Source organism: Pollachius pollachius, assembly GCF_949987615.1.
Source record: "Pollachius pollachius genome assembly, chromosome: 2".
Lineage (NCBI taxonomy): Eukaryota > Metazoa > Chordata > Actinopteri > Gadiformes > Gadidae > Pollachius > Pollachius pollachius.
In genome coordinates, this window is record NC_136935.1 from 5,915,029 (window position 1) to 5,927,374 (window position 12,346).

Here is a 12,346-nt window from a genome sequence, read left to right on the forward strand (position 1 = left end):
CCAGGGAGAACACGGTGGGTTTTAACTGACAGCGTTCCCTGGACGGTGCACTGCAGACTACCACTGCCAACACCACCAGGCACACAACCCCGCTCTTTGATATTGCAGAACACAAGTTATTAAAAAAATAGCAGAAAAATACAGATTTTAGTAGATGCTTTTTAAGTGCGTGTGATGGGTCTAATGAGAAGTAACTCAGATCTCCAAATAAGGTGACAAAGACGTTGCCGAGTGTAATTTTTTTTTTATTCCCCATAAAAGGTTTCCAGGAAACCAGAGTCTAAATTTCACAGTCATTGTCGATAGCATGGGGCACGTCGGAAACACACATTTTGTTGAGCTCGCAGTGTGTGCGTTATCCGCGGATCTTTTTTTTTCACGCATGTCTGATGCCTATGGTGAATACATTAAGGCCACGTCACAATGTCCACGCAACAGTTACATTACACATTACAAAGTGTGTGTGTGTGTGTGTGTGTTTGTTCGTGCGCGTGTGTGTGTGCATGTGTATGTGCGTGTGTGTGTGTGCGTGCGTGTGTTTGTTCGTGCGTGTGTGTCTGTGTGTGTGTGTGTCATATCTACAAACCGTGAAGTGTGTGAAAAGCTTAAGAGAATAAGTTACAAAATAGACGCCTCAAATGTAAAATACAATCTCTTTTCTTTTTTTAAAAGGCCATCACGCCCCACGCCAAAGACTCCAACTTTGGCATTTCAGGTTAAAGTATCAAGGCTTCATTAAATCTCAATCTACCACCTCCCTACATCTCCATTCCCGAAGTGGCGGGCTCCTACGGCACTAATATCACCCAGCCAGCGCCACCTGCTGCTATTGCACATCAACGTCTCGCTTCCGCCCCCGTCCCTGTCACACTTTATTCACAGAACATCTATTTTGCTGAATTAAATACTTTTTTTCCCCCACAAATTGGAAACACATTCCCCCAGCTAATGTAACGAGCGCTGACAGCTTGTAGCGGCAGTTAAAAAATCCTGGCTTTCGAGTCGGTTTCCAACGTCTGAGGTCGAAAAAAGTATCTCGAAAGGTGTTGCGCAGGAAGTTTCGGCGACGGTGGTGAGGCGCGCTCCTAAAGTAAACAAACCTCAACAACGACAACTTCAAAAAAAAAACAACAACAACGAAGACGACAACGTCGTAGCGCACACAAGAAGGACGGACGTCGGCGGAGATGGATGCAACGGCAGCAACCTAAAACGCTTGTGTGTGTCCAGTGGATTTCCTTTTCTTCCTGTTCTATTTACCCACCGGCGGGGGGGGGGGGGGGGGGGGGGGGGGGGGGGGGTCGGCTGGGATTCAGGGGCCCCCCCACGGGCAGCCGCAGGGGTCCCCACAGTGCCTCTTCCTGGCCCAGAGCAGACGCAGCTCCTCGGGGCTGTGCTGGGGGGAGGACAGCATGTCCTGGTAGCACTCCTTCTCACACAGCCATCCCGGGTCCTGGATCACACGGAGAGCAGGCTGCTCCAGTTCTACAAGTGGTAGGGCCCTGCACGCACCCCTCGCTCACTCTTTCTTTCTCCCCCCCCTCTCACTCACTCATCCTCTCCCCATCTCACTTACTCTTTCACCCCCTCACTCATTCACTCACTCTTTCAACCCCTCTCACTCACTCATTCACTCGCTTATTCACTCATTCACTCTGAAGGAGCTGGCGATGCGATTGAGTGAGATACGGTGGTATTTTACCTGGTATTTGTCTGGCCCGACGGCAGCCATCCATATGCCCATGCTCACATCCTCTCCCTGGGGACGAAGAGGAACACAACGACACAGAGAGTGGTGGTTCATGTTTAGGGCCCCCGTTACAGTAGTGGTCTTTTCAACAATACTTCTGTGACCCGAAAGTCGTGTGGAAAATAGCTTTACCTGGGGCCTGTGTCAACTCTACTTTATTTTTTAAACCTTTCCTTGCAAGCAATCACCCGCACCACTCATTTAAACTACCGAGTGTCTGAAGGAGAGGACTCATCAGCCAACAACCCCATCATTTTCTGTCTGTGGAGAAAAGGTCATGCGAAGTGGACTAGTCTAGTGGTTATGGTGCTGGATGCCCCCCCCCCCATCCCCCCTCTCGTCCATCTGCACCTTAATGATAGGAATCTAAAACACACCGTTGCTTCGGATGAAAGGGTCTGTGTCGCTAACCAGGCCGGCAGCAGGCCTTGTCGAGACCAAGGTTCAATTTCCAGCTGTGGTTCTATGCTACATCCTTTGCAATTACCTATTTTTCAGACCACTTTCCGTTCTCTCTTCACTGTCCTACCCATAATGGCACAAGAATCCATCTCTCTATCTATATACATCTCACATCTATCTTTCTATCTAACCATCTACATCTCATATCTATCTTTCGATATAAATATCTCATATCTATCTATAAATATCTTACATACTGTATATCTATATAAATGACTACATGCATAGCAGTACAGAGAAAAGGATGATGGCCTCAGTGAACAGCTCAACACTCATAGACTGCTGCTGCTGTTGTGTTGTTGTGTTCCAGTTAGTGCTGCACGATTAATCGAATCGCAATCGAGATATCAGCCTTTGCGATTGTATAACCACAAAAGGCTGCGATTAAAAAAAAAAGTGCTTAAAAAATAAATAAATAATTTTTTTAAAAGTAGTATTTTATTTATTCCATTTATTTTATTTAGTTGTACTATTGAGAAAACCTAACAAATTTCTGCACTGCAGAAATCCCTTTATTTTGAAAAAGATAATTTTTATTTTGTATTTAATTTTGTAAAATATTCTTATTTTGAAAACAGTACTGTACACATTTTTTAGTTTTTGTATTTTTTTATGCTAGCTTAAGTTTGTATGTTTGAGTTGAGAAATAAACACTTTAAAATTATCAGCAATCTGTGTTCACTTTCCTTGATAACCAAGCAACACCATTTGTTTATTATATCGCGATCGCAAATCGCAATATTGTCCACAATAATCGCAACACGACTTTTTCCCCACATCGTGCATCACGAGTTCCAGTGGGGCTGCGTACCTGGTAGGCCTTGAGCTGGTCTGCGTTGTCGGCCAGCCACTGCACCAGGTCCCGGGAGACCACGTAGCCCGAGCCACAGGCGAAGGCCGGGTACGCGGGGCTGGGGTACTGCAGCTCCTGCCACTTGCCGATGCGGTCCACCGCCCAGCTCTGCCTGAAACTAGGTCAGTATAGGCGGGATCGATGTGAGAGCGTTTCTAACAGCCTTTGATTGAGTGGAGAGCGGACAGAACAGAGGGCCCAAAGACAGCTGTAACCCCCCCCAACCCCGGGTAGTAGTGCTGCTAAATCCAACATGAAACATGAAAATAAAAACTGTTATCATATTGTGGATGCAGCCATGCATGTACATCTGACAAATGGTTAGATTGACGACTAGGCACAAATGGTAAGTGGAGTGGAGTGCCTTTAAATGCTTTAAGTGCATTTCGGACTAGTGGCCACCCAAAGCACATAATTACCACCGCCACAGATTCACATTGGTGTGTCCACCATGAAAGCCAACAGCCGTTCGTCTTTGGCAGCTGGGCTGAGTTGCCTTGCTCAGGGACACCCACAGCTAGGGAGAGCTGAGGTACGACCTAGCTAACATCAACCTGTTCTGGTTCCAGAACGGGGTCAGAACACACACACACACACACACACAAAGGGGAGGTGCGGACGCGTGTACGTACTTCCCCCACCACGAGTTGTTGCGCCGCAGGCCCTTGTGGTCGATCTTCATCAGCACGGCGTCCACGTCGATGTAGCAGTCGTCGTCCGTCTTCAGCAACAGGCTGAACTCAGCGTTCTTCACCGACCTGCCGCAGGGAGGGATTGGCCCCCTGCGTTACTGTGTGTGTGTGTGTGTGTGTGTGTGTGTGTGTGTGTGTGTGTGTGTGTGTGTGTGTGTGTGTGTGTGTGTGTGTGTGTGTGTGTGTGTGTGTGAACAAGAGCCTCCTCCCTCTCTCTCTCCAAGATGTCAGAGTCAACACAGCCGGCGGCACCGATTTGGAAACCGAGCCAGAAATAAATAAATAAATTGTACGTTCTAGGCCAGTAGCACACGTTCATTTATAGGCTTCGCTGATTTCCTCTGAGCCCCCTCCTACCTCCACCTGCCCCTCCCCTCCACACACACACACACACGCTCAATTTGGAGGGAAGACTGAGTGAGCGAGTTACTGAGTGAGATAGAATGAGAGAAATGGTGAGAGGGGGAGAAAGAGGGAGTGAGCTAGTGAGAGAAAGAGGGAGACAAAGAATGAGTTAGTGAGTGAGTGAGAGAAAAGAGAGGGAGAGAAAGAGTGAGAGGGGGGAAAGAGTGAGTGAGTGAGTGAGTGAGTGAGTGAGTGAGTGAGTGAGTGAGTGAGAGACAGGGGGAGATATACCGAGAGAAAGAGGGAGAGAAAGAGTGAGTGAGTGAAAAAGAGAGGGGGAGAAAGAGTGAGGGAATGAGAGGGGGAGAGTGAATGAGTGAGTTAGTGAGTGAATGAGTGAGAGGGGGAGAGTGAGTGAGAGGGGGAGAGTGAGTGAGTGAGAGGGTGAGAGTGAGTGAATGAGTGAGTGAGTGAGTGAGTGAGTGAGTGAGTGAGTGAGTGAGTGAGTGAGTGAGTGAGTGAGTGAGTGAGTGAGCGAGCGAGCGAGCGAGTGAGTGAGCGAGCGAGTGAGAGGTGTGCCGGGCCCACCACTTGTAGAACTGGAGCAGCTTGGTGGGCACGCTGCGGTAGGTGTCCACCACGTCCACCAGCACCATGTCGCCGTGCTCCAGGCTCTCCCGCCGCAGGGCGGCGTCCTGCTGCCGCAGCCCTGCTGCATGCAGCCTGGCCCGGGCCGCCCGGCCCTCCAGCAGCCCCGCCAGCGCCTCCCGCTCTGTGGGGGGGGGGGGGGGGAGAGAGGGAGGAGAGGGGGGAGAGAGAGAGAGTAAACCAGAATAATGATGAGGAGGCTGATCCGGGAAATAGGTGAAAACAAACGGAAGAATAGACGGCTATCCCTCGGAAATAAGGCGCGTTCTTCTGAATGGAGGTGCCATGGAGATCTGTGTGTGTGTGTGTGTGTGTGTGTGTGTGTGTGTGTGTGTGTGTGTGTGTGTGTGTGTGTGTGTGTGTGTGTGTGTGTGTGTGTGTGTGTGTGTGTGTGTGTGTGTGAAGAGCCACTGTGACATTTACAAAAGATTTTTATGCATTGAGAAAATTATACGAGTGCACTCGCTCGCGTGTCCGTAACCACGTAGACCTTTAAGTAACCAAGCCTACTTCCAGAAGAACAGGATAATAACACACACAGACACACACAAGCGCACGCACACAGACTACACTCTCTCTCACACACATACACACACACACAGAGACACACTGCGACTAAACTCTCACACACACACAGACACACACACACACACAGAGAGTAAACTTTCACACACACAGACACAAAGACACACAGACACTCACACACTGACAGATAGGGGAGAAGGAGGAGGAGAAAGGGAAAAAAAAAAAAAAGAAAGAAGGTAATTTCAATTTTGGCAGGACTACAAAAGCCCTCCAGTCAGGGACAGGCTGACTGCCTGCCACACTGAACAATGTTCTTCTGGAATGTTTTAAAAGATGCCTCCGCCGCCCCAGCCCGCTCGCAGCCTCGTAAATCGACCGTCCTCCCGCAGGGACGCGGCCGTGCCCGCTGACCGTAGATGGTGAACGTGAAGCCTCCGGCCAGCCCCGGGAAGCCCAGGGCGCTGCGGTGAGGGAGGACGCCCCCCGCGGTCTGCCCTCGGGGAGAGAACACACAACAGACACACACACAGCCGTCGTTATGGACCGCGGCGGCACGTTTGTGGCTTCTCATCGTCGTGCGGTCGTGCGGTCGCCGTGACTCACAGGGCCCAGCTTGAGCACCCCGCCGCCGGTGTTGAGCTCCACAGACGGGGAGGAGGAGGAAGAGGAGGAGGAGTTGATCTGGGTCAGCCCCGCGGGCTCCGCGCTCTCCCACACCAGCGTCCCCTCGAAGCCCTGCGTCGAAAAACGGGGAGAGACAGGGCCGCTCAGCCTCCGACCTCACAGAACCTTTCTGCTAAAATGTCACCGGCGCGTCTCACCGCCACCGCCCCGTTTAAGGAACAAACCAAAGCACCTTAGGCAGGATGAACTGCTCCACCGGCTTGTACCACACTCCGCCCAGCTGGGTGCCCGGGCTGAGCGCACTGAAGCGGGCCGAGACCACCGCCTCCTGCCCGGGGATGGGGGGGGGGGGGGAGAACAGAACAGAACAAATCACAGGGGCTCCCGGACGAGGAAGCGCAGGTGAGTTGATAACCGTGTGCGGGAAGCGAAATGGAAAAGATAAAAATACACGGAGGGATGAGACGAAGACGTATCATTCGACTCCTGGACAGCCCAGGGGCCGTTTGTCTTAAAAGCAGAGAGTTCAAGAGGAGGCCTGCAAATTGGATCCCGGTCCCTGAGAGGGAAAATGGAACCGAGATTGGGGGCCGGGACGAGACACTGTCTCACTCTCATGCACACGCATCAACACACACACACACACACACACACACACAAACACACACACACACACACACACACACACACACACACACACACACACACACACACACACACACGGCTAGCTGGAGTTTCTATCGGCGGTCATTTAAAAAAGACATCAACAACAACAACAACAACAAACACCCAACAAACGGTGCTGGGTCACTCTGGCCATACTGCATCGCCTGCCTGCTCCCCCATTTGCCGCTGTGGGAGTTTGTTGTCGTTGTTGTTGAAGTGGGACGATGCAGACAGAGAACCAATCACATGGCCGAACGTGCGTGATTTGCATAACGTCTGGCCCGCCCCTTTCTCAACAGCCAAAACAAAGTCAGCGGGCCGCGTTCCAATTGGACCGTACTGTGAGACAGTCGCGGTGGTAAGGGTGGGGGGGTTAGGTGGAGGTACCTCCTGGTCCAGCTGGTGCAGCTTCACCGTCACGTTGGCGGGCAGGAGGTAGGCGGGACCCCCGGGGAACACCCCCAGGCGGGTGATGACCACGGGGTGGAGCACCTTGAAGTCCAGCGCCACCGAGGAGACGTCCGACGCCATCAGGACGCCGCTGTCCGCCACCCTCACCAGCTCCAGCTCCGCCTCCTCGCCCTGGCCCCCCGCTGGGCCGGGGACGGAGAGGGGGGGAGATGGGGAGGGAGAACATATGATATCAGGGGAGGTGAGGCAGAATGTAATATCGCCTCAATTCAATTTAATGTATTGTATTATATAGCCCTAAATCACAGGTACAGTCTCAAAGGGCTTAACAGGCCATATTTATGACACCCCCCTGACCCTAGCCTCCCAAAGGGCAAGAACAAAACTCCCTTAATTAGCAAGGAAGGAATGCAGAGAGGGGGATCCCCCCCTTCCAGGGATGGTCAGGAGTGCAATGGGTGCCATAATTGGCATACATACAAACATCCTTTAGTTTATAAAACTAATGTCTATGTGGTGATGGCCGGTTAACTGTAAGGAGAGTCCAGGCATTCAGTTCCCTTAACATGCTGATGACCTCTTTAGCTCTCTTGATGACAGAGCCAATGTAGAGATTAGAGACACAGAGGGAGAGACAGAGAGACAAAGAGAGAGAGAGAGAGACAAGGAGAGAGGCCATTGGCCGAAACAGTTGTGGGTTCTCTTGGTTCCACGCTCCATTAAAAGCTCCCAGCAGCACTTCAAGAGGCTGCTGGTGTTTTGTTTGGACTTTTGGAGCTTCAAAGTGGGCTTCAGCTCTGGCCAATGCGGTTTCTTGATTGGAAAAGAGCACTTTATTACCCGGGAGATCAATGAGACACACAAGGTGTTTTGACATTACGCCACCGCCTACCTGCATTCCCCTCTAAAGCTCATTCCTAAACATCAAAGAGCATTAGCACAGCGGCCTTAAAGCGAGGAATTAAAGAGAAATGCCAGTGTGTTAAAATGTCTCCCCCATCTCTAACAGCCGGAGGATTAGTAGCACCCCGATACCAAGTACACTTGGGTTTGTTTTACTGCATGGACCGAAATAAATAAAAGATTTGTTTCCTTCTTTTTTTAGCGCGATTCTCTGAGTGCTCCTCTTGGCCATACTTCAATGCTTTATTCTTTTCAAATATACGTATTTTTAACTTGCCTTTTTTCACTCGTATTGAATCGCATGGGAATCAATTTGCCCACTGCATTATCAACAGCACATAGCACTAGAACACAACCATGTTTGTGAAAACAACCGACAGGACCCTTTGCCACTCTATCACGATGCTATACCCATGAAACCTTACAAGCATTCTGTCAAACTGGATCTCTCCCGTCCACTCTTTCCAATATCACTCTTTATGTGGTGTTAGGGATGGTAGATTCGGGGTATATTTTAAAGCAGCAAGGATCCCATTCTAAAACAGCGGTGGTGTAAATACAAAGACAACAGGTGGATTGTCCCTCCAAAATGACCAGAAACTACTAGAGATGTTCCGATACGGATACCAGCATCGGAAATTCCTCCAATACCGCCTCAAATGCAGTATCGGGTATCACTCTCTTCAGCTCAGTCGAGTTTCAACGATGACAACAACATAACTTCGGCAACAGTGAGACGCCTCAAGTCATAACCTATATCACTCAAACATGGCTCCTCAGCACATTGCTCTAATCTCCTCTGGAGCCAGGGAGCCACAGACTTGGCTGGCTAGTTACGGCTGCAGAGTGAGTGTTGACTGCCAGAGAGATTTCTCTTCGTTGTGGCCTCAGGTTGGGATGGGAACAGAAGGGTGTCCTTGAGCCGTGGGTGAGAATGAATACCACGCTTTTTCTCCTCCTCTTCTCCCTTTGTGTACATTCGTTCTCTACACTCACTCGCGCTATCCACTGTTCCCCCTTGTGTAATGCGGTCCAAGGCAGCCAAACAGCTCCGTACTCTGCATCTCAGGGGGGCTTTTCAGTGAAGGGGGTTTTGACATGCTTTAAACACCTTCTGAATGTGTGCTTCACACAGCAGCAGCAGCAGCAGCAGCAGCAGCAGCAGGAGACTCTGTGTTACCTGTCTCCGTGAGATTCAGCAGGGAGCAGGAGTACGGGTCTTCTCTGTCCTCCTCCGGGATGGGACATCCGTGCCGGCCCACGATGAACTTCACCCCGACTCTGATTAGCACAACAACCACAAATCCCGTGTCACCTCATAGGCACTCAGTCATTATTGGTCACACAAGAACTGGTTGTCATTTTATTTTTTCCTCCCAAATGCATGTCCATATAGATCCACCGTCTCCACCTCGGTCACCATGGTTACAGTTGATAATAGGCCATCGTGTTATCAGGAGGAGGAGAGGATAATGGAACAATACTAAAGACCCCGATGTCAGATAATGATTAGCGTCTTAGAATTCTAGGTCAATCGTGTGCAATGAGCTGATTGTATTTCAACGGTATATAAACCGAGCTAGGATGGGGGGGGGAAGGCGGCCGGGGTGAAACAGACCTGTGCTGAAACTCGGGGTGGTCTCCGAGGTAGCCCAGCCATGTGTCCCTGATAACTTGTCTGAGGTCATGATGGTGTCGGGCTGACAGCACTCCCACCAGCAGCTCGGAGGAAGAGAACTCCTCATCTGTGTCGGAAACACTTCAGCATCAGCGCAGTGAGGAGGAATCACACACTTTGCATTGCCATTTAAAAATCACAGCATGTTGTAACCAGTTATAGCCGCACGGATGTAGTCGCTCCAAGTAAAACTATGAATGTTGCGAAATGTCGGCCAGAGTAACTAGTTACAATGTGACGATGGGATCGAGACAGTTCTGATCCTCGCCCGTTACATAGACTCTCTCGATACATTTCGACAACCCAGCCCATCTGAGCAACGCCCAGCAGAAGTGAACTGTTGTCAGAGCAAAGCACACCTAAAAACCATGATGGGAGACGCAACGCACCAAGGTGCAACTACAGCTCAACAAACCCCCACAAGCAGACCCACACAGCAAGAGCAGCTTCAGAAAAGTTCACTCAATTTAAGCCTGATAAAAGTTAACATCAATCGAAAACGTACCCGAATCTTTGGTTTCCAGCGACGTGGTGGTCGGAGACGTCAACCATAAGTGCACCACGACTGCGACCGCACATGGGAGGATAATAAGGGCTAGACTGCGCATGGACGGGCCGCTTCATGTATGCTCCAAGCCCCGGCAACTAGACTTCCGACCAGATCACAGGACGGCTCTCCTCCGCGGCAGCAGCAGCAGCATGTGACGGTCCGCCAGTGAGAAGCACATCTCAGGGTCTCTGGCTCCGGAGCAGTGTTGCCAGATTGGGCCAGATTTCCATCCCAATCTGGCAACCGTGGCTGCAGCGTGTTGCCAAATTGGGCGGGAAATCTGGCCCAATCTGGCAACACTAGCTCGGAGCGTTGTCTCATGTCTGCCTCTTGTGTTTAACTATTCTGACCAATGGAAGCGAAGAGGCGGAACCGCTAACGCGTCTGGGTAATATAGTACCGGACCGTTTTATCGCTCCATGACGGATTTAATGTAGGATCGCATGTAAAAGCGAATTCGTCGAAAACAACTTTTTGTTAAATTCGTTTAATTTTGCGGAGCAAATATGTATTTAATTTAGCAGCACCCAACCCGTTACGAGTATAACCTTTCGAGTCGTCTTAATTTATCTTATTATGTCATTCAAATGTTATTTCTTAACAGGGAATATAATAAATAAATACATTTAACAGATTTGATATCGGATGAGCCTGAATCAAGCAGATACATAGCACTAGCAGTAAAAATCGAAATACAACGTGCCCTCAACTGCCCTCTTCCTCCACCAGAGAGCGGTATTGTACACGGAGTAGTTAATTAAGGGACGCACTGGTTTCCCAGTTCGGTTATTAAAGGGGTGATATGCCACCAGGTGTGAGTGTGATTAGCCATTAAAAGCCGTTTGAAAATCTGCCTTTTCCAGTATTTTAGTGACATCACAAGTGGGCGTGTCCACCTAGATGTATGATGGATAAATAAGCAACTTTTGCATCAGTCCACTGGTTAGGCGGTTAGACTGATCTGTCAAGCATACATATAGGCGGACAAATAAGAGATTTAAAAAAAAAGAAGAGATTTGAGAAGGCCGTCCCGTCGACAGCAGCGGTACACAAAACGCCACACAGCACGTTCTGGTTTCTTTTTTGTCCTTTTATTCATTCCATCCATGAAGGATTTACAAAGCCTTCCACCTAAATGCTTTAACCCAAGAGTCAGCTCTACTCATCGATACATACAGCTGCACACATCTACAGATCCCGTTCCCATTGAAAATCATGTGCGGGAATAGCACCCGGAAGTCTACAAAGAGGCAATTGTACTCATATCATATCATGTTAGCTTGCTGATTCTTCTGTAATAGATATAAATAAATCCATGCAATATTCATCTCTCGCCATATAATGTCAATTTTTCAGTTTTGGCACCATTGTTTACGAGGTCAGTGAGCGCTGAACCCTGAAAATAAGTATCAGGGTTTTTATTTTTAAGATCGGAAATAAATGACTAATGGTCCTGAAAACAGCTTGCGTTAAATCAAACATCCTGTCTTGGTGGTGGTTATCGCGTAAAAGGAGTTTAAGACCTAATAAGATGGCTATTCAAGTACCAGGAGATTGTTTTTCTTCCTTCATAAATTGATATAAATCAAAGAGTTTATGATGCAGGAGACCTGAACCACAGAAGGGATCATAACATGTAAACCGACCCTTATCATAGTTTTTAAAAAAATACTCACATTGTATTAATAATTGCATGATTTATAAATGTGTTTCCCCCACCCTTAATTATCATACAAGCTTATGCAGCACTACACGTCATATATTTTTCAGTCAGTACTGTGAGCAGATATCCCCATACTAGTGATAATAACAATATTAATCATGATCATAACAATTCTTCAATTCCGTAAAAATTGGCAAACTCCATACAACTATACTGTGTGTAAAGGAAACATTTCGACAATGTGCTTTTCTCAACAACAGAAATCAAACTAAAAACAAAGAATACATAAAAGACGGTTTGGGAAGGGGCGAAAGGGGGGGGGGGGGGGGTAGGTGTTTTAAATAATTATATCTCCTCTCTCTCACAGAAAAATTGGCACTGTAACATACTGTACACTGTAAAAGAGCTGTCGGGGCTCCAGACAGCAACATGCAGAGGCCTCCGCTAGGGGGCGCTGTGAGCTCCCGCCCTGGTGCCATGCCCTCTGAGGGGCCCGGCCACGGCCCCAATGACCGCCACGCTCAGGTAACATGCCCACAATACAAACCAGAAGGCGGAGAAGTAGTAAACCAAGAA

The 12,346-nt window shown here is 49.1% G+C and overlaps 1 protein-coding gene across 1 annotated transcript; it reads right to left on the reverse strand.

Annotated features, from left to right (window-relative positions):
- Positions 1-1,312: 1,312 nt before the first annotated feature.
- b3galnt2 (beta-1,3-N-acetylgalactosaminyltransferase 2) lies at positions 1,313-10,259 on the reverse strand (the record flags this gene model as incomplete). The annotated part of the gene is made up of 12 exons (XM_079758983.1): positions 10,063-10,259; positions 9,498-9,624; positions 9,060-9,160; positions 6,953-7,158; positions 6,132-6,227; positions 5,879-6,010; positions 5,687-5,765; positions 4,691-4,874; positions 3,698-3,823; positions 3,024-3,183; positions 1,703-1,759; positions 1,313-1,453 (listed from the first exon to the last, which is right to left on the reverse strand). Exons 1-12 carry the CDS (start codon positions 10,163-10,165, stop codon positions 1,313-1,315), a joined length of 1,512 nt encoding a protein of 503 aa, XP_079615109.1. The 5' UTR covers positions 10,166-10,259.
- Between the last annotated feature and the right edge of the window lie 2,087 nt (positions 10,260-12,346).